Source organism: Triticum aestivum, chromosome 1A, assembly GCF_018294505.1.
Source record: "Triticum aestivum cultivar Chinese Spring chromosome 1A, IWGSC CS RefSeq v2.1, whole genome shotgun sequence".
NCBI classification, from domain to species: domain Eukaryota; kingdom Viridiplantae; phylum Streptophyta; class Magnoliopsida; order Poales; family Poaceae; genus Triticum; species Triticum aestivum.
In genome coordinates this window covers 154,054,484-154,076,846 of record NC_057794.1, presented here as the reverse complement: position 1 = coordinate 154,076,846, position 22,363 = coordinate 154,054,484, and the positions used below count along the sequence as shown (strand labels likewise).

Below are 22,363 nucleotides of genomic sequence, written 5' to 3'. Positions count from 1 at the left end.
CAGTGATATGATGCGCTACAGTGTCGTCCAGTCTTCGCGTGTGGTAGCAGTATTGCAAGTATAGTAAGTTTTCTTGAAGAAGCGGAATTCAACGAAGTCATGATGGTTCCTTCGTCCGACCAACTTACAGTGGGAAAGGTTGGGCCTGCGCTTCGACTGGGGTGGACCAGGATAATTTTGTGCATGGCAGGTGGACCAGGATGGTCGACGTCCCACATTTCGGCGAATGAAAGTATTATTTACGATATCGAGGATGAGCAACGTGTATTCATTGTTTATTTTTGATGAATGCTATTGTCTCCACTGTTACGATGGAGGAGTGTGAAACATGGCAGCCCAGAGAACTTGGCATGTGCACAACTCCCTCCTTCCTCATGTACCATAGTGTTGACTATAAGGTTGGCTATAAGGTTACAACTTTTTCTCACTTTCTCTCTATCTATTTCCTCTCAAATATTTTTTACCTTCATTTTTTCGACACAATTGTTTTTTATACCTCTTTTTTTTAGAATTAGTTTTTTTATACCTAGGAGCACGTGTAGACACGGGCTCTTGCATAGCCTACCCCTTGACTTTGTCAATGCCTCTCTCTCCTCCACATAAGCGGGCGTATAGCCCAATATTGTACTAGTACTACTTGCTGTGAATGCGGGCAGCCGACGTCTAAGGGGGGAGAGCGCGCGGGAGGGGGAGGGGTTTTCTGGTGGGCCAGGACGGTCAGAAGCGGGCTTGGAAGCGGTCCGGACTCCTGCATGGCCCACCTCACATTATCACCATATTTCTTGGAGTTTGTGCATGGCGGGCAGGCGATCTCTTCTCCCTCCCCTGTATCTCTCTTCTCAGTCGACACCCGCTGAGCGATTAGATTTTGGCTATCGACGGTTTACTCAATTGTAGTCCCACATGTCAATGAAAATGCAAGACACATGTGTCCCCTCTGGTGAGCGGCGTGCGAGCTAGACTATTGGGGGTGTGATGCGAACACGACGTGCTTTAAGTGTCCCGCCTTTCCCTTTGGAACTTGCAAAGCGTAATATTTTCATGCGATCGATCGATAGAAATCCAGAACAAAATGATGAGGGCGGGGCTTTCCCGCGCGTTAGGCGGGCTAGTTTGAGTGATATGACGATCTACAGTAAGCAAAAGTCTACACTTACGTGGGAGGAGTGTGGAACACGGCGGATCTGATTTTGATCGAGGGATAACTATTCCCTGCGAAATAATGGAGCACAATTAGCGATTGTAGCATGATAGTTAGGGCATCTCTAGTGCCGACCCACAAATTTACACCAGCATCTGTCTGAGGACACTGATGCCAGAGGATGCCATCCAATGCTGCCCGCATACCTTTCGACAACTATATGAACTAACCAGACAAAATTCATGCAAACAAAGAAAATTTCAAATTAACCGGATGAAATTCATTACATTTCGAAAACTTTTCCTATAAACTGGACTAAATTCATTACATATTTCGCACAAGCCGTACTAAAACCTACTATAAACCTAATTTAAATGATCGCCGACGCCCGACCACCATGTCCGGCCATGAGCCCCGAGAACTGACGCTTCGACTTTTGCCTTTGCCTCCTCCTCATCCGCCTCGGCTTTGTCCAGCTCCACCTCGATAACCTCCTCCTCCGGAGCACAAGGTTCCGAAGATTTCCGCCTCCACGTCGCCGTCAAGCGGCTAATCTGCCACCGATGTTTACCACACCAAGCTTGGCGTCGACTGAGTGGAGGAGCGGTGGCCTTCCTGGGACCAGAGTGGCGGCGACCTACCATGTACTACTCTTCCTCCCTGCCGGTTGTGCCCGCGCATGCATGCCGGCTTCGTGGTCGTGGCGGCGGAGGACGGCCGAGGGGGAGCCGGCGATGTCCTTCGTCTGCTCCTGCGACAGTACGTCCAAGAGAGCTTTGGAGCGCGCCCGGAGCGGAGCCGCCGATGTCCTTCGTTTGCTCCTGTGACAGTACATCCAAGAGAGCTTTTGTGACGCCCTCGATTTGAACGTACACTAATCATACATGCAAATGTGTATGATCAATGTCAAGGACTCACAGGAAGATATCACAACACAACTCTAGAAACAAATTAAAATAATACAAGCTTTATATTACAAGCCATGGGCCTCGAGGGCTCGAATACATAAGCTCGAATACACAAGACTCAGCGAAAGCAACAATATCTGAGTACAGACATGAGTTAAACAAGTTTTCCTTAAGAACGCTAGCACAAAAGCAACATCGATCGAAATGGCAAGGCCTCCTGCCTGGGAGCCTCCTAACTACTCCAAGTCGCCAGCGGTCGTCACGTAGTAGTAGGCACCCTCGGTGTAGCAGTAGTCATCAGTGGCGTCGTCTGGCTCCTGGGATCCGTCATCTGGTCGCAACAATCGGGTATGGGGGAAAAAGAAGTATCAAAGCAACCGTGAGTACTCATCCAAAGTACTCGCAAGACTTACATCAGATCTAAACTAAGTATGCATCTGTATCAAAGGAATGGGTTGTATATGTGGACTGGGCTGCAGAAATGCCAGAATAGAGAGAAGGCCTAGTCCTATCGAAGACTAGCATCTTTTGGAAACCACCATCTTGCAGCAACGGGAGGGAGTAGAGTAGCATAAAGTAAAGTAGTAGTAGTGTTATCAACCTTGGCCAGAGATCCTTTCTCGACTCCCTGCGAGAAAGCAATCCCAGAGCCATACTATCCAGTTATCATCACAATCCAATTCTCATGACCATCCAGTTCTCATCACAAGCATCCAGTTCTAGTTGTATCGATCGGGATACAACTCCAAGTGCTCGTTACCGTACTCCAAGTGCACCAACTTACCACCACGCTCGATTAACTCCGGCCGGACACACTTTCCTGGGTCATGCCCGGCCTCGTCCAAACAATACGCCGCAACCCGACCTAGGCTTAATAGAGAGGTCAGCACGCCGGACTAAACCTATGCCCCCAGGGGTCATGGGCCATCTCCCCGGGAACTCCTGCACGTTGCGTACGCGGCCGGTGAGCAGACCTAGCTACCTCCTTCAACAAGGTAGGTACTTACCAGTCCAACCCGGCGCGCGCCGCTCAGTCGCTGACGTCTAATAAGTTTTGGTCGATGCATACGACGCAGAACGCCCATACTATGCCCACGTGATGGTTAGTGCTATCAGGCCAGAGGCCCCTCGGATCAAATATCCAAATGGTAGTGAATTAGGAGCACGCGGTAACGAGCAGAGACTCACGATCGATGTGACCCCGTCGCGCCGTCTCGTGTACTTGCGGCAAGGGCTGAGAATGCCCGGCCACGCCTCGTAAGTATCTCGCGGGCACCCTGCAGGTCAACCCATCTCCACATCACTCGCTATGAAGCTCGCGCGGGTACCCCTCAGGGCCTACCCGTCTTTAGTAACATGGTTCAGTTGTAAAGTCATAGTAACCATAGTAATTGTGTGTCTAACACCAAAGGTGAAACCCGAGGAATCACCCCCAGAGAATTCCACTCAATGTTATCATCAAGGTGAACGTAAGAGGATCCACCCTCGAGGTTCACACTTGAGGGGTTGCACGACCGAGCTGTATCGGAGTTGGTTAAGGAGGAAATCACCCTCGATGACCACGACCGATTAGCTACACTACAGAGGTCTCATCAGGAGTGATGTATGAGGTTCCACCCTCGGCACTCGATGGTAACTCTGTAGAGTCGTTCAACTAGGGGGGGGGGATGTGCGGTGTCAGGGCCTGGACGTCGATCACGTTGATCGAGTCATCGAACATAAAGTGAGGCAACTGGGACAAGGTGGGGGTCATTGATTGATCACTAAACAACCTATACTAAGCAGTTTAGGACAACATGTAAGGTATGAAAACACGTAACAACAACAGGCTATGCATTAGAGTAGGATCATACAGAAAGCAGTAGCAGTTCTAATGCAAGCATGAGAGGGAAAGAAATGGGCGATATCAGAATGCTCAAGGGGGGTTTGCTTGCCTGGTTGCTCTGGCAAGGAGGGGTCGTCATTGACGTAGTCGATCACACGGGCAACATCGGTCTCGGGGTCTATCGGTGAAGAAGAGGAGGGAGAAACAGTAAATACGGGGCAAACAAGCATCACAAAAAATATAACAAGGCAAAACGCGGTGCCAGGGGTGACCTAACGCAGTACTAGGCGATACTGGTGAAGGGGGAAAACATCCGGGGAAGTTTTCCCGGCGTTAGGCATTTTCAGACAGATGAAACGGAGGGGGATGGTTGCAGGTTTGCTATGCTGGGGACGTGTGGCGGACGAACGGGTTGCGTAACCGGGTTCGTCTCGTCGTTCTGAGCAACTTTCATGTACATAGTTTTTCGATCCGAGCTACGGTTAATTTTATAAGATTTTTCAAACTTTTAAATAAATTCTAAAATTTCTGGTTTATTGTAATTTGTTTTAAACCGAGTTGACCAAGTCAACTTTGACTAGTCAAAAGGGCAGGGTGTGGCCTACATGTCATAGGTTGTACCTAAACAAATAAATAAAACTAATCTAATTGAAAGGGACCCACATGTCATCTACACATAGGCTAATCTAGCCACTAATTAAAACTACTAGCTAAACCAGGAAGGGCTGGCCACTAATGGGCAGAACCGAGCCGGCCACGCGCACGACACACACACACAAACAGAAAACGCAACACAAATGCTGGAGGTTAAAAATGTTCTCTATTTAACACAAGATAGCAACTTATGATTTTCATAGGATTTAATCCATGTATCAAGTGGATTTGGTCCAATGGAAACATTTGAGCCTTGTCAAGTGTACTACCTACTCATATTATTTTTACACATATTAACAACTGTTTAACCACTGATTAGGGGCTGTTTAGGGGCTTAGTCAACGTAGAAATCCAAAAGCTAACTAGTAGCAGCTACAGTAGATAGTAGTAGTACAATAGGGCAGCGAGCAGCGTGGGCAGTGGCATGGCTCGGGCGCCATACGCGGGCGAGCGCGGCAGCCGCAACGGTAGGCGAGGCCATACTCGGGCGGGCGCGGGGTGCGGCTCAATGGGCGCGGTGAGGCTGGCCGACAGCAGCAGGCACAGCCGTGGGCGATCAGGTGGCGGCACGCAGTGCCATCAGGGGCGAGCAGCGAGGACACAACAACAGCAAAGCATCAGCAGCAGCCGAGCAAGCGCGGGGGTGGCTCGGGCACGGCCGGCTCGAGGACTGGGCGACAGCGGCAGGTGCGGGCCACAGCAGCAATAGTGTCACAAGCAAAGAAGCGCAACAGCTGCACGCATGTACGCGTACGCGGGAGTTCGAGCACGACGGTGATGGCAGCCTACGGCATGTAAACGAAGGGGAGGGACAGAGGGATTGGACGGGCGGCTCACTGGGATCCCGTAGGGGTGCAAAGGCGGGCTCGGGGAGGATCGCAGCGCCGGAGTCGTTCACGAACGGCGATGTTCGAAGGAGGAAGGAGAGCTCGATCCCCGCGATGTGGGGCTCTCCATCTTGGTCTCGTGGTTCCAGGCGACGAAGCAGACCACGGCGGGGCGGAGGGACATGTCCTTACGCATCGGGGAGGAGGGTAGCCACGCCAGCGAGGGCAACCATGGCGACGACGGCGTCAGACGCGGTTGGATCTGGAGGAGGGGGTGTAGCGAGAGGGGGGGAGAGGAGGAGGGGGAGCGCGAGGGCAAGTGGGGAGGGCTCGGCGCAGCTATATAGGGCAGGGGAGCCGGGGATGCTCGACGCATGCGGCACCGACCATGGAGATGGTGCCACGGCTGCCCTGGCTGCTCCTGTAGCTGGTAGGAGAGGATTGGGGGTGGGTTGGGCCAAAACTACTACCTTAAGGCCCAGAGGCATAATGATAGGTTTCCCTTTTTTCAGTTTACTTTACTGTTTGCCTTTGCTCCTGTTTTGCATTATTTTGAGATACTAAATGATTTTTGTAAAAGATGAAACTTGACACATGATTACTTGGCAATATACTGAGTTGGCTCAAAAAGGTTGAGGCTGGTTGGAAACCATTTAAATTTCTTTAAATAGAAAAGGGGTTAAATGTTGTTGTTTTGACACTGTTTTAAAAAGGTTAGGGGCAATTTAATACTTCAAATAATATTGGTTTCTACATGACAATTACTTAATAATTATTTTCAACCTAACCAACATTTTTTTAATGTTTGCAGAAACAATAAATTTGACTTGAGAATTTAATTGGAATTTGACTTCAGAGTTGATCAAGTGATAGCTAGCTCAGTAAAGCATGGTTACATGGAATCATTAACAGGGGGTTACTGTACCATGACATTAGGGGTGTTACAAATCTCCTCCACTACAAGAAATCTCGTCCCGAGATTTAAGTGAGGAAGTAAAGAGTAATTTCGGGAGAACTGACCCTTATAGGGTTAATTATCTGGTGAACAATTCAGGGAATGAGGCAGAAGTATCTCTCGAGTTGAAACTTAATAAAACATCGAGAGCAAAGTATCAAGGTACAATAGGAAGTTTCAACTGAATGAACAACGATTGATACTTGAACAGAGTGTGAGAAAGGGGTTCATAGCACTAGGAATATATCATCTCTCGGAAGGTGGCTCGTGACAGGATACGAAGCCAAGCGTGAGGAATAACCTTTAGAAACAGGGGGTGCAGGAGAGTCAGGTTTCGATCCTGTGGAACCATGGGTTATGGGCCCACCATGTGCGTTAAAAAGTAGGAAGGGTGCTGATATCTTGTACGGTCATGATAGCAAGGCATGTCAGGGTGTAACCTGTCAGTTATGTCGGCAACAACGTCGGTACCAAGGGCGAGGGTCGAAGAGAACCATTTTCCTGCTCGTTGAATGAGGCAGGCCATTAGGCAAAGTTCTCGTCCATCGGTGGCTACCGGAATGTCATCAACAATAGTAACAGGGTCTTTACTGACAAAGTTATACATTGAGGTGCTTACCTAAGCAGGAAATTATCTCTACTGAGATAAGTTAGTTTACCGGAAAGGTTAAACAAAAGAATGGAAAGGAAAAAAATATGGTCAATATATTAATCAGAACAATGGAAAGGAAAATGTGTTTAAACACAATTATCAGGAGTATATCCTTCCCAAGGACAAGCAGAGGATGATATCCAAGACAAGATAGAAGTATAAAACCATTTAGGTAAGGGGGAAAAATTTCATGATATTACCCATACAACGGTGTTTGGATAATTGATAAAGAAAATTTAATATCGTGCTTCAAACATTCTAATTGGAGATCGTATTACCACAGACGTGTTTCGAGATAGCATTGACATGGTTTCAAGCAAAAGTCAGACTTTGGATACACCAAGGATCCATCGGAAACAACTTAGAAAATAAGTCATACAACTTTAGTAGGGAAAAGATGAGGGTGTGGACGACGGGCTCAGTAGCAATCCATCGACATGTCAAAAAGGATGTATTCCCAAAATTAATATGATCAAGTTTGTGTTGGGGGGGGGGGAAGACAAGAATGTTGTTGAAGCTGACGCAAGTCATCGAGAGGCAAGGATGGTATTTCTAGCCATGAATTCAGTTGACATCTCTGACGAAGCAAAAGTGTTGACGGTGATCAAGACAAATTTTTTTGAGAGACTCTAAGAAGATGCCACCGAGCAGAAAAGGAAGGATGAAGTGAAAGGCCATGACAACCACGGATTTGACACAAGCTCAAAGTCAAGCTTGTTGTTCGAGGTGAAATGATAAGATGAGGAAGATCGACATAAGCTTAGCTCATTGTCGGAAGTTGCTCCAGGCATAAGGACCAGGTAGCACAGTTAAAAAGTTGACAAGATAAAAATATAGCCGATCAGGCTAGGAATGATGTGATGGGGCATAAAGCTTCCCAGTATCAAGTAGTAGGTGCAATGCCAAAAGGTAAATCAGAGTAGAGGTTGGACGGTGGAAATGAGTTGTAGAGGATAAGTAATTTAACTTACCCAGTAAATGGGGTCAAGGAGGAAATATGGTCGGGACCATAACTGTAAGGGATCCAATTTACGATACCGGAAGAATTATTCGAATGACTAAATATCCTTGCAAGAAGCTTACATGATAAGTTCCACACCATGTCCGTGGGCATGAACACAAAGGTTCAGGGTCGACTCCACTTCTACAATGCATAACATTTCATTTTACTTCTCGCTCTTGATGAAGCTGTAGTATTGAAATTTTATCTAACGAAAAGCCAGTAGAGTATAACCCGCATAACTTTCGAGTTCACACTGATTAGGGAAGGCATAGGTTCAACCCATCGGGCATCTTAGGAACCTATATCATAAATTCCAAGAATAAGTAACACAAGCTCGGTAGTAGAGCATGCTTGAGAAAGCGGAGGATACAATTTACCAAAAGCATTATGTATCCGAGGAAAGGCTCAAACCTTATTGAATATGAAGGACGTTGTCGGATAAAATCCGAAAAAGGGGTCTGGTGGTCCACAAGGGATCTGATGTGAGCATCAATATTTAACCAGAGGAAGAAAGAATGCAAGGAGATCAGATTATAGAAACAACTAACTAACTCAAAGCTCAATTGCAAGAGGGATTAAGAATTCCAAGACAAGGGATTAGAAGCAATGCTCTGATTAGGGATGGATAGGTAGAATAGCCTTAGGGGTACAATCGATGGCGATTTGATTGATCGAGATTCAACACATGTTAAAATGACTTCTGTGCCGGAAGGATGAATTCTAGGATCTGATTGAGGATTGCGAGCATTCGCAACATATTGTATCAATGAACTCAAAATGATAATGACAAAGGTTGACAATAAGATTACTAGACTTATGGTATTAACCATAATGCAAGCAAGTAAGAAATTCAAGAACAATAGGCTGTTGAGGATTTTCACAAGAACGAATGGTACTACGAAGACTTTTGTGAAGTACATGAGTCGACTGAGGATGAGCGGTGTCGGATTTTGGGTTCCGGCAGACCCTTGATGGTTCGAACACTGGGGTGCGCGCGGAGATTTCGCCTCCTACCTACCTGCACCCCTCCGCCTCGCTAAGATCTAAGCTATGGAAAGAACAATACAAGAGACACAGGGTTTATACTGGTTCGGGCCACCGTTGTGGTGTAATACCCTACTCCGGTGTGTGGTGTGGTGGATTGCCTCTTGGGCTGATGATGATGAACAATACAAGGAAGAACAGCCTCGCGAGGGTCTGTTCTTGGTTGGGGGGATGAAATGCTGGGAGGAGTTCAGTCACCCTTCTCTCTCTCTCTCTCTCTCTCTCTCTCTCTCTCTCTCTCTTCTCGATTGTCCCTTCTCTAAACCCTAACCTCTCAGCCCCCTTCGCTCTCGTGGGTGGCTGGTCCTATTTATAAAGGCCCTGGTCCTCTTCCCAAATATCGAGTGGGAAGGGAGCCAACAATGGTGGGCTAATTTGAAAGGGGACAGCTAGTACCAGCTATCCTGACAAAAGTAGTCTTCGCCTGCACAAAGCTCTGGTGGTGACGCCGTCTTGGGCTCCACAATGACCTCCGTCTTGCAGTCCTCCTGGTCTTGGTCTTGTTGCTCTGAAATGGCAACCTTTGCCTGACGCCTCGGTACTCCGCGGCTGCGCTTGCCCCCTTTGCACCAAAGGGGAAAGGAGGACACTGCGCGGGCTGGCACCCGCTTGGCGCCCTTTGTCGTCAAGGCTTGCATCACGGGCACCTCATGAGGTACCCCGCCTTGATCTCTCCGCCTCCTCGCGAGCCAGCCTGACGAGGCCGTGCCTGAGGAAGCTCCATGTCGTCCGCCCCGCGAGGCTTGGCCCCTCGCGAGGGTCTTGGGTCTGTGTTGATGAAGATGGGCCATGCTGGGCCCCCCTTTGAGGCCCGCCGCAGGCCGCAGGCAGGCAAGTCTGGGGACCCCCGTTCCCAGAACGCCGACAGTAGCCCCCGGGCCCAAGGCGCGCCCGGGCTTGCCGTGCAGGGAGGCGAAAGGGCAAGAGCGAAGCGCCACGGGCCCTAACAGCCTGCGGTCTTGGGCGCCGCATGGCGGTTGATTGGACGTGGGTGTCTCCACTTCCCCATGGCGCCTCGGCAACTGCACGGATTGGACAAGTCCCTGCATGCACAGCGGGTCATAATTACCTGCGATCGTGGGGGCCGTCGGTTGGCCCTCGCCAGCTATAAGTACGGATCGACGCGCGCCCTTCTAGTTCATCCCCCCTTGCTTCTCCTTCTTCTTCATGGCCCCGTCGAGGAGGTTCTCGGCCGCAGAGAAGTGGAAGGCTCGCCAGGTTGAGCCTGCCTCTCCCCCGCCCAAGCGCGGCCGACGGTGCCCTCGCAAACATCCTGTGGCCACCACGGCAGCTCCCCGCGGTCGTGGAGATGATTTCCAGCACAGCGATGGGCGGATTGCTGCGGCCGGGGGGCGCGCTTCGGCTGCGCGTCCCCCTAGGCCGCGCTTTCGCGCTGCTGAGGTGCTGCCGGAGTTCGTCGTGTGGTCGGCGGAGCCGACTAGCACCGGCTTCCACTTCCTCGCTTCCTCCTCAGCGAGCCCCCGGGCGGCCTCTGGCTTCAGGCCGACGGCTGCTGCAGCCGGGCCTCATGGGTTTCACTAGAGGTCTCCGCAGCCGGGAGCCTGGCCCTGGCCCGCGGTTGGCAGACATTTGCCCACGCGCGTGGCCTGAGCCGTCGGTGCACCCTACACTTCAAGTTCGACGGCGATGCCACCCTCTACGTGAGGGTGTTTGGGGAAGATGGTCGCCACGCAGGGTGCTGCCCCGAGGGTGATGACCGCGGCCGGGAACCCAGCTCCGGCAATGATGGAGAGGGCAGCGCTCGCGTGGCTGGCGGTGCTCAGGGTTCCCCAAGCTTCTCTAGTTCTTCTTCAGGCGGCGACTCTTCTAGCGGTGGCCGCGGTCAGCCTCCATGCCGTCGTATCTGCTTGGGAGGTGGTAGCATGTCCGCCCGCCGTCGCGCCTCGGTGAAGCACGAGAGGGAGTCTGCCTGAGCCCCGGAGGTAGCTCGGGTCTTCCCTGCGGGCCGGTGTGAGGCGAACTGCGCCTGATTTGTTCTTTCTTTTCCTTTTTCCTGCGTAAAAAGACAGTAGTGTGGAGCCCCGTGGGGGCGTGTTTGGGTTATTGCTGTTAATCATCATTTTGCTTCCGTTATCGTACCTTCCGACTACGTGCCCGCGTGTGGATAGTTCCCGGCCCCAGCCGCGGGGGGCGACCGACCCAGGCCCTGTGTTCGTGTCGCGGTGCCCGTGGGGCACGGACTGGAGGGGTGCTCCCGTAATGGGCCCAGGTCGCGAACCCTTTGAACGACTAGGAGAGGAACACTCGCGAGGGCGCTCGGCTGCCCCCCCCCCCTCGCGAGGCCTTGCATAAGAGAAATCGAGGCAGGAGAGTGAAAAGTCGAAGAACCACAAGCCAAAAATGGCAACAACTTCAATAAAACCTCGAATGAGAAGGAACAAGCCAACTGCGGAAAGCAAATGAAAAGCCGCGTCCGGCACCTAATCTAGTCTTTGACGTCTTCTCACCAGCTGGGAGCTAAGTGCTGCCACTGGGCGTGGGAGGGAGCCCCAGGGCCCGAGGTCGGCGCTCCCGAGACTCCGGGGCGTGTACAGCCCCAACTCATTATTACGTGAGAGTGTCACGGGCGACGAGCTTCACAGGCGTTGGCCTTCTTCACAGGCTCCGGGCCTTTTCCAAAACGCGACAGCTTCACATGCATTCGCCTTCTTCACAGGCTCTGGGCCTTTTCCAAAACGCGACAGCTTCACAGGCATTCGGCTTCTTCACAGGCTCTGGGCCTTTTCTAAAACGCGACAGCTTCATAGGCATTCGCCTTCTTCACAGGCTCTGGGCCTTTTCCAAAACGCGACAGCTTCACAGGCATTCGCCTTCTTCACAGGCTCTGGGCCTTTTCCAAAACGCGACAGCTTCACAGGCATTCACCTTCTTCACAAGTTCTGGGCCTTTTTCGGGGTAGAACCTCCGGAGGTGCTGGATGTTCCATGCGTTCTGGACCGGCACCCCCTCCTGAGTCTCCAAGCACGCGGAGCCGGGCCTGGAAACATGAACAAATTTGAATGGGCCCTCCCACGTGGGAGAGAGCTTGTGCAGCCCCTCCCTGGAGAGAACCCGCCTGAGCACGAGGTCTCCTACCTCAAGAGTTCCGGGGCGGATGTTGCGGCAGTGATATCGCCAGAGTGCTTGTTGGTACCTCACCGCTCGCAGCGCGGCTTCTCGGCGACGTTCCTCCCCCAGCACGAGGTCCATCCCCCACATGGCGTCCTCTTGCGCCTCGTCAAATGCCAGGACCCGCGCGGAGCAATGTCAGACCTCGTGAGGGAGGACCGCTTTGGCTTCGTAGACCAGGAAGAACGGGGTCTCTCCAGTCGGCTTGGTCGCGGTTGTGCAGATGGACCACAACACGGACAGAAGCTCGTCGTACCAACCTCTGCCGCAGGCCTCCAACTTCTTCTTGAACATCCTGGTCTTGAGGCCCCTCAGGACCTCTGCGTTGGCTCGCTCGGCCTGACCGTTGCTTCGGGGGTGCGCCACCGAAGCGTAGCATATCTGCGTTCCAAGGTTAGCATAGTATGTTTTGAAGAGGTTACTGGTGAACTGCGAACCGTTGTCCGTGATGATGCGGTTCGGCACCCCGAACCGGCTCACGATGCCCTTGATGAACTTGACCGTGGAACCCGCGGGAATGGTGCGGACAACCTGTACTTCAGCCCACTTGGTGAACTTGTCCACGGTGACATAGAGGTAGCGGTAGCCCACTGGCACCCGAGGAAACGGGCCCAAGATGTCCAGCCCCCAGACTGCGAATGACCACGAAAGGGGTATAGTCTGCAGGCCTCCTGCTGGCTGATGGATCTGCTTGGCGCGGAACAGGCAGGCCTCACAAGCTTTCACTAAATCGACGGCGTCATTGAGCGCGGTGGGCCAATAAAACCCACTGCGGAACGCCTTGCCGACGAGGGTCCGTGATGATGAATGATGTCCACAGTCTCCGCCGTGTATATCTTCCAGCAGTTCCTTCCCTTGCTCCCTGGAGATGCAGCGCAGGGATACATCGTTTGGTCGCTTCCGGTAGAGCTCTCCATCCTTGATGCAGCATGCCGTGGCCTGGCGTGCCACTCGCTCCGCTTCCTCCTCCTTCTTCGGCAAGGTCCCTTGTGTTAAGTAACTCCGGAGCTCCGTGATCCAGCATCCCTCCTGAGGTTCTATCGTCAGGAGCAGGCGTGCTCCTAAGGCCGGGCCATAGGCCGGAGCTCCCCTGGCAGGTGGCTGGGGGAGCTCCTCCCGAGGCTGAGCCGTGTTTGACATTGACGGCAGGGCCGAGGGCTTGAAGAGCCGCTCCTCGAAAACGCCAGGATCCTGAGGTAACCGCCTGGACGCCCGTTTGGCGATGTCATCGACCTCCTGATTGGTGCCACGGGGCACATGCTGCAACTCCAACCCCCAGAACTGCTTCTCCATCATGCGGACCTCCGCAAGGTAGGCTTCCATGTGCTCATCTTTCGGCTCGTACACCTTGTTGGGGAAATTGACAAGGAGCTGCGAATCGCCCTTGATGGTGAGGCGTTTCACTCCCAGGGCAGCTGCGGCCTTCAAACCCGCTATTAAACCTTCATACTCCGCTATGTTGGTGTAGACCTTTTCACCTTGCTGGAAACAGAGCTGCACAATGTAGTAGAGCTTGTCCTGAGTGGGCGATATAAGCACCGCCCCAGCCCCAGCGCCATGCCTGGAGAACGCCCCATCGAAGTACATGACCCAGCCTTCTGGCGCCTCGCTTCCCGGGGAGAGGGACCGATCCTCATCTGCCTTGAGGCATGGTGCCTCCGTCCATTCTGCCACAAAATCCGCCAACGCTGCTCCCTTGATGACTCTGGTCATGCTGAATTCGAGCTGAAATGCTTGCAGTTCTATGTTCCACTCAGCGACCCTTCCAGCTGAGTTAGGGCTCCTGAGCACTCTCTCCAGGGGTATGACGAGACGACCTTGATGAGGTGACCCTGAAAGTAGTGCCGCAGCTTGCGCGAGGCCACCAGTAGCGCGAGGAGGAGTTTCTGAGGCATGGGGTACCGTGCCCTTGCATCCCGCAACACCGTGCTGACGAAGTACACTGGGTGCTCAACGAGGTTGGGTGCGTCAGTGCTGGCGGCTCCCTTCAGAGACCATGGCGCCTCTTGAGGCAATGAGGCCTCCTGAGACTGGCCATCTAGGAGAGGGGCCTCCTCCGCCTCCGGTGCACTCCTCTGCGGCGGCAGATCCTTCTCAGCCGCGGTGGTGGTTTCTGTGGGCCTTCCTTGTTCCTGTTCTGCCTTGTCCCGGGCTGCTGCCGCGGTTTTGATTCGACGCTCCTCTCTAACTGCCACCAGGGCTGCGCTGGCGGAGTAGGGAGTGGCGGCGAGGTAAAGCACCAGGGGCTCTTGAGGGTGTGGAGCCACCATGACCGGTGGGCTGGTCAGGTATCTCTTGAGATCCTGGAACGCCTTGTCGGCCTCTTCAGTCCACTCAAAGGGCCCCTTTTTCTTCATTAGCTGGAAGAAGGGCAGCGCTCGTTCCCCCAACTTGGAGATGAAGCGCCCTAGCGCGGTCATGCGCCCTGTGAGCTTCTGCATTTCTCTGAGGGTCTTTGGCGGGCTCATGTCTTCCACCGCCTTGACCTTTTCTGGGTTAGCCTCGATGCCTCGGTGGGACACGAGGAAACCCAAGAGCTTGCCCGAGGGGACTCCGAACACACACTTCTCTGGGTTGAGCCGTAGGTTCACTGCGTTGAGGCTCGCGAAGGTTTCCTCCAGGTCTTGTATCAAGGTCCTGGCCTCTCGAGACTTTACCACAATGTCATCGACGTAAGCTTCAACATTCTTCCTGAGTTGCGGGCCCAAGGTGATGTGCATCAGCCGCTGAAAGGTCGCCCCTGCATTACGCAGCCCGAATGGCATGCATGTGTAGCAGTACACCCCACACGGGGTTAGGAAGGCTGTCTTTTCGACGTCTTCTACCGCCATCTTGATCTGGTGATACCCAGAGAAGGCATCCAAGAAGCATAGCAGGTCGCATTCCGCGGTGGAATCGACGATCTGGTCGATGCGGGGGAGCAGGAACGGATCTTGCGGGCATGCTTTGTTGAGGTTGGTAAAGTCGACACACATGCGCTCCTTCCCTCCCTTCTTTGGCACGACGACAGGGTTGGCCAACCAATCCGGGTATCGGACCTCGCGAATGACCCCAGCGGCTTCTAATTTGCGGGTCTCTTGGACGATGAAGGCATGCTTTTCTGTGGACTGCCACCTGGCCTTCTGCTTCACAGGGCGCACGTTGGGGCACACGTTGAGGTGATGCTCGATTACACTCCTAGGGATCCCTGCCAACTGGTCAGGCTCCCAAGCGAATACCTTCTTGTTTGCACGCAGGAACCCGACCAGGGCCTCCTCCTGCTCGGGTTCGAGGTTGGCGCCTATGGTGAAAGTGGCGTTGGTGGACCCGTCCTCATCGACGGGTATCTGCTTGGTTTCTGTGTTGTCTTGGGTGAACAACTGTTTCTTCTTGGCGGGTGCAGCCCCCTTGGGCTCGGGGGTCTCCAAGTCGGCGGGCTGTGCCGATGCCGCCGTCTTGAAGGCGAGCTTGAGCACCCGCAGCGCGTCTCCGGTGTCCCCGTGCACGGTGAGGACACCGCTGCTCCCGGGCATCTTCATAAGGTTGTACACTGGGTGCGTCGCGGCCATGAACTGGGCCAGCGCTGGGTAGCCGAGGATGGCGTTGTAGGGGAGGCCGATGGGGGCGATGTCGAAGTCGACCAGCTCCGTGCGGAAGTTGTTGTAGGTGCCGAAGGTTACTGGGAGCCGGATCTGTCCCAAGGAGCTGGATGATCCGCCCCCAACGCCTGTTAAGGGCCGGCTGGGTTGCAGCCGTTCCAGGGGTATGCAGAGGAGGTTGAAGGCCTCGACCGAGAGCACGCTGAGGCCCGCACCGCCATCATTGAGAGTTCTGGTGACGGCCACCTGGCAGATGGTGGGGGTGCACAACATGGGAGCGCACCCGAGCAGGCCGAGTTGGAGGGGTGGTTCTTCGAGCTGAATGTCAGGCCGGTCTCGGGCGCCGCCCGGTCCGGGAGAGCCCCCTACCGCGTGGAAGCGGCGCTGACCCGGCGGATGAACGGCTTGACCTGGTGACTTGTAGGCGGTGCCTGCGAGCCGCCCAGGAGGGCCGCGACGACCGGGGGGGTTGGTGTAGCGCGATGGGCAGGGAAGAGGCTGCGTGGCTCTTCCCGAGAGGCCACGGAGGCTGCCGGCAGGTGGAGCAGCCATGTGCGCGGAGCGCCGGTGAGGGCCATGGGGAGCCAGTTGGCCACGACCCTATCGTCGCCTCTGGCTTCAAGGAGGGCCTCCTCGCTCGCCAGCAAGAAGGCCAGCCGATCTGTCGCGCCGCCGTAGCGCGGCGGCGTTGTTGGCTTGAACTTGTCCGGCCACCGTACCCGTTGCAAGGCTGGGGCCAGGGCTCAAAGCCCCCTGGTCCCCGTGCTGGCGCCGGCGGCCGGAGTGGGCGACGCGCTACTCATCGCGAGGCATGCCGTGGCGGTGGCGGAAGAGAAAACTCCGGCGCACCCCCTACCTAGCGCGCCAAATGTCGGATTTTGGGTTCCGGCAGACCCTTGATGGTTCAAACACTGGGGTGCGCGCGGAGATTTCGCCTCCTACCTACCTGCACCCCTCCGCCTCGCTAAGATCTAAGCTATGGAAAGAACAACACAAGAGACACAGGGTTTATACTGGTTCGGGCCACCGTTGTGGTGTAATACCCTACTCCAGTGTGTGGTGTGGTGGATTGCCTCTTGGGCTGATGATGATGAACAATACAAGGAAGAACAGCCTCGCGAGGGTCTGTTCTTGGCTGGGGGGATGAACTGCTGGGAGGAGTTCAGTCACCCTTCTCTCTCTCTCTCTCTCTCTCTCTCTCTCTCTCTTCTCGATTGTCCCTTCTCTAAACCCTAACCTCTCAGCCCCCTTCGCTCTCGTGGGTGGCTGGTCCTATTTATAGAGGCCCTGGTCCTCTTCCCAAATATCGAGCGGGAAGGGAGCCAACAATGGCGGGCTAATTTGAAAGGGGATAGCTAGTACCAGCTATCCTGACAAAAGTAGCCTTCGCCTGCACAAAGCTCTGGTGGTGACGCCGTCTTGGGCTCCACGATGACCTCTATCTTGCAGTCCTCCTGGTCTTGGTCTTGTTGCACCGAAATGGCAACCTTTGCCTGACGCCTTGATACTCTGCGGCTGTGCTTGCCCCCTTTGTACCAAAGGAGAAAGGAGGACACTGCGCGGGCTGGCACCCGCTTGGCGCCCTTGGTCGTCATGGATTGCGTCACGGGCACCTCATGAGGTACCCCGCCTTGATCTCTCCGCCTCCTCGCGAGCCAGCCTGACGAGGCCGTGCCTGAGAAAGCTCTGTGTCGTCCGCCCCGCGAGGGTCTTGGGTCTGTGTTGATGAAGATGGGCCGTGCTGGGCCCCCCTTTGAGCCATGCCGCAGGCCGCAGGCAGGCAAGTCTGGGGACCCCCGTTCCCAGAACGCCGACAAGCGGATACTCGATAGATGCACAAGGTTATCCGTAGGGGTATTCAGATGACAAGGAGCTACAAGGCAGTAAGCTCAAAGGATTCTCGGAACAAAGGAGAGCAGTTTAGGGCATCTTGTAATAACAAGAGCAACAAGGAATGATTGTATGAATGACAAGTGTATGTAGTTATTCATAAGGATATATCAGTGGTAGGGAACTGCAAAGAAGTGGGCACAGGGTCTCGGGACTCATCGAGGAGTATCTTCAGAGTCTTCTGAAGAAACAGTCGGTCATCTGTGGTGAAGGGCTCTCCGGGATGAAGTGGTTACGAGAACCTAATGTCAAGTTAGTAAAAATTTAACCCGAAAAGAAGAGAGATCAGAGTCCCAGAGTATAGACGAGGAGTAAAAGATTCTAATACCACCCAATGGCAACGTGGGCCCATAAGACACACAGCCATGTTAGTAAAAGTTTTTTAGTGACTAGACTCAACTTCGTCCGAGGAGTTGGAAAGGGGGATCCTACAGGCAGTCGGCTCTGATACCAACTTGTGACGCCCTCGATTTGACTGTACACTAATCATACACGCAAATATGTACGATCAAGGTCAAGGACTCACGGGAAGATATCACAACACAACTCTAGACACCAATTAAAATAATACAAGCTTTATATTACAAGCCAGGGGCCTCGAGGGCTCGAATACATAAGCTCGAATACACAAGAGTCAGCGGAAGCAACATTATCTGAGTACAGACATGAGTTAAACAAGTTTGTCTTAAGAAGGCTAGCACAAAAGCAACATCGATTGAAAAGGCAAGGCCTCCAGCCTGGGAATCTCCTAACTACTCCCAGTCGTCAGCGGTCGTCGCGTAGTAGTAGGCACCCTCGGGGTAGCAGTAGTCATCAGTGGCATTGTCTGGCTCCTGGGATCCGTCAACTGGTCGTAACAATTGGGTATGGGGGAAAAAAGAAGTAGCAAAGCAACCGTGAGTACTCATCCAAAGTACTCGCAAGACTTACATCAGATCTAAACTAAGTATGCATCTGTATCAAAGGAATGGGTTGTATATGTGGGCTGGGCTGCAGAAATGCCAGAATAGAGAGAAGGCCTAGTCCTATCGAAGACTAGCATCTTCTGGAAACCACCATCTTGCAGCAACAGGAGGGAGTAGAGTAGCATAAAGTAAAGTAGTAGTAGTGCTATCAACCTCGGCCAGAGATCCTTTCTCGACTCCCTGCGAGAAAGCAATCCCAGAGCCATACTATCCAGTTATCATCACAATCCAATTCTCATCACCATCCAGTTCTCATCGCAGGTATCCAGTTCTAGTGTATAGATCGGGATACAACTCCAAGTGCTCGTTACCGTAGGACATGCTATCGATAGATGTTTTATTCCCTGCAGGGGTGCACCAACTTACCCATCACGCTCGATTAACTCCGGCCATACACACTTTCCTAGGGCATGCCCGGCCTCAGCCAAACAATACGCCGCAACCCGACCTAGGCTTAATAGAGAGGTCAGCATGCCGGACTAAACCTATGCCCCCAAGGGTCATGGGACAGCTCCCCGGGAACTCCTGCACGTTGCATACGCGGCCGGTGAGCAGACCTAGCTACCTCCTTCAACAAGGTAGGTGCTTACCAGTCCAACCCAGTGCGCGCCGCTCAGTCGCTGACGTCTATTAAGTTTCGGGTGATGCATACGACGCAGAACGCCCATACTATGCCCTCGTGATGGTTAGTGCTATCAGGCCAGAGGCCCCTCGGATCAAATATCCAAATCGTAGTGGATTAGGAGCACGCGATAACGAGAAGAGACTCACGATCGATGTGACCCCGTCGCCCCATCTCGAGTACTTGCGGCAAGGACTGAGAATGCCCGGCCATGCTTCATAAGTATCTCGCGGGCACCCTCCAGGTCAACCCATCTCCACATCACTCGCTATGAAGCTCGCACAGGTACCCCTCAGGGCCTACCCGTCTTTAGTAACATGGTTCAGTTGTAAAGTCATAGTAACCATAGTAACTATGTGTCTAACACCAAAGGTGAAACCCGAGGAATGACCCCCTGAGAATTCCACTCAATGTTATCATCAAGGTGAATGTAAGAGGATCCACCCTCGAGGTTCACACTTGAGGGGTTGCACGACAGAGCCGTATCGGAAGTGGTTAAGGAGGAAATCACCCTCGATGACCACAGCCGATTAGCTACACCACAGAGGTCTCATCAGGAGTGATGTATGAGGTTCCACCCTCGACACTCGATGGTAACTCTGCAGAGTCACTCAACTAGGGGGGGTGCGGTGTCAGGGCCTGGACATCGATCACGTTGATCGAGTCATCAAACATAAAGCGAGGCAACTGGGACAAGGTGGGGGTCACTGATTGATCACTAACCAACCTATACTAAGCAATTTAGGACAAGCAGGTAAGGTATGAAAACAGGTAAGAACAACAGGCTATGCATCAGAGTAGGATCATACAGAAAGCAGTAGCAGTTCTAATACAAGCATGAGAGGGAAAGAAATGGGCGATATCGGAATGCTCAAGGGGGGTTTGCTTGCCTGGTTGCTCTGGCAAGGAGGGGTCATCGTCGACGTAGTCGATCACACGGGCAACATCGGTCTCGGGGTCTACCGGAGAAGAAGAGGGGGAGAAACAGTAAATACGGGGCAAACAAGCATCACAAAAAAATATAACAAGACAAAACACAGTGCCAGGGGTGACCTAACGCAGTACTAGGCGATATTGGTGATGGGGGGAAACATCCGGAAAAGATTTCCTGGCGTTAGGCATTTTCGGACAGATGAAACGGAGGGGGACGGTTGCAGGTTTTCTATGCTAGGGACGTGTGGCGGACGAACGGGTTGGGTAACTGGGTTCATCTCGTCGTTCTCAGCAACTTTCATGTACATAGTTTTTCGATCCGAGCTACGGTTAATTTTATAAGTTTTTTCAAAGTTTTAAATAAATTCTTAAATTTCTGGTTTATTGTAATTTGTTTTAAACCGAGTTGACCAAGTCAACTTTGACTAGTCAAAAGGGCAGGGTGTGGCCCACATGTCATAGTTTGTACCTAAACAAATAAATAAAACTAATCTAATTGAAAGGGACCCACATGTCATCTACACATAGGCTAATCTATCCACTAATTAAAACTACTAGCTAAACCAGGAAGGGCTGGCCACTAATGGGAAGAACCCAGCCGGCCACGCGCACGACACACACACAGAACACACAACACAAATGCTAGAGGTTAAAAATGTTCTCTATTTAACACAAGATAGCAACTTATGATTTTCATAGGATTTAATCCATGTACAAGTGGATTTGGTCCAATGGAAACATTTGAGCCTTGTCAAGTGTACTACCTACTCATATTATTTTTACACATATTAACAACTGTTTAACCACTGATTAGGGGTTGTTTAGGGGCTTAGTCAACGTAGAAATCCAAAAGCTAACTAGTAGCAGCTACAGTAGATAGTAGTAGTACAATAGAGCAGCGAGCAGCGTGGGCAGTGGCATGGCTCGGGCGCCATACGCGGGTGGGCGCGGTAGCCGCAACGGCAGGCGAGGCCATACTCGGGCGGGCGCGGGGTGCGGCTCAATGGGTGCGGTGAGGCTGGCCGACAGTAGCAGGCACAGCCGTGGGTGAGCAGGAAGCGGCACGCTGTGCCATCAGGGGCGAGCAGCGAGGACGCAACAACAGTAAAGCATCAGCAGCAGCCGAGCAAGCGCGGGGGTGGCTCGGGCACGGCCGGCGCGAGGACTGGGCGGCAGCGGCAGGCGCGGGCCACAGCAGCAGCAGCGTCGCAAGCAAAGCAGCGCAGTAGCTGCACGCATGTACGCGTACACGGGAGTTCGAGCACGACGGTGATGGCGGCCTACGGCATGCAAACGAAGGGGAGGGACAGTGGGATTGGACGGGCGGCTCACTGAGATCCCGTAGGGGTGCAAAGGCGGGCTCTGGGAGGATCGACAGCGCCGGAGTCATTAACGAATGACGATGTCCGAAGGACGAAGGAGAGCTCGATCCCCACGATGTGGGGCTCTCCATCTTGGTCTCGTGGTTCCAGGCGATGAAGCAGACCACGGCGGGGTGGAGGGACATGTCCTTAGGCATCGGGGAGGAGGGTAGCCACGCCGGCGAGGGCAACCATGGCGACGACGGCGACGGACGTGGTTGGATCTGGAGGAGGGGGTGTAGCGAGAGGGGGAGAGGAGGAGGGGGAGCGCGAGGGCAAGTGGGGAGGGCTCGGCGCAGCTATATAGGGCAGGGGAGCCGGGGATGCTCGACGCGTGCGGCACCGGCCATGGAGATGGCGCCACGGCTGCCCTAGCTGCTCCTGTAGCTGGTAGGAGAGGGTTGGGGGTGGGTTGGGCCAAAACTACTACCTTAAGGCCCAGAGGCATAGTGATAGGTTTCCCTTTTTTCAGTTTACTTTACTGTTTGCCTTTGCTCCTGTTTTGCATTATTTTGAGATACTAAATGATTTTTGTAAAAGATGAAACTTGACACATAATTACTTGGCAATATACTGAGTTGGCTCAAAAAGGTTGAGGCTGGTTGGAAACCATTTAAATTTCCTTTAAATAGAAAAGGGGTTAAATGTTGTTGTTTTGACACTGTTTTAAAAAGGTTAGGGGCAATATAATACTTCAAATAATATTGGTTTCTACATGACAATTACTTTGTAATTATTTTCAACCTAACCAACAATTTTTTTAATGTTTGTAGAAACAATAAATTTGACTTGAGAATTTAATTGGAATTTGACTTCAGAGTTGATCAAGTGATAGCTAGCTCAGTAAAGCTTGGTTACATGGCATCATTAACAGGG

At 52.8% G+C, this 22,363-nt stretch overlaps 1 protein-coding gene across 2 annotated transcripts; it reads right to left on the bottom strand.

Moving 5' to 3' along the window:
* Nucleotides 1-2,080: 2,080 nt before the first annotated feature.
* Nucleotides 2,081-21,752, bottom strand: LOC123109553 (uncharacterized). Of its 2 annotated transcripts, none has more exons than XM_044530409.1 (3): nt 21,459-21,752; nt 20,084-20,152; nt 2,081-2,380 (listed from the first exon to the last, which is right to left on the bottom strand). In XM_044530409.1, the coding sequence occupies exons 1-3, from the start codon at nt 21,643-21,645 to the stop codon at nt 2,286-2,288; spliced, it is 351 nt and encodes a 116-aa protein (XP_044386344.1). In that variant the 5' UTR covers nt 21,646-21,752; the 3' UTR covers nt 2,081-2,285. The 2 variants fall into 2 exon arrangements, with proteins under 2 accessions (XP_044386344.1, XP_044386341.1); XM_044530406.1 differs by lacking the exon at nt 2,081-2,380 and adding an exon at nt 18,194-18,453 and having other exon boundaries at nt 21,459-21,743.
* Between the last annotated feature and the right edge of the window lie 611 nt (nt 21,753-22,363).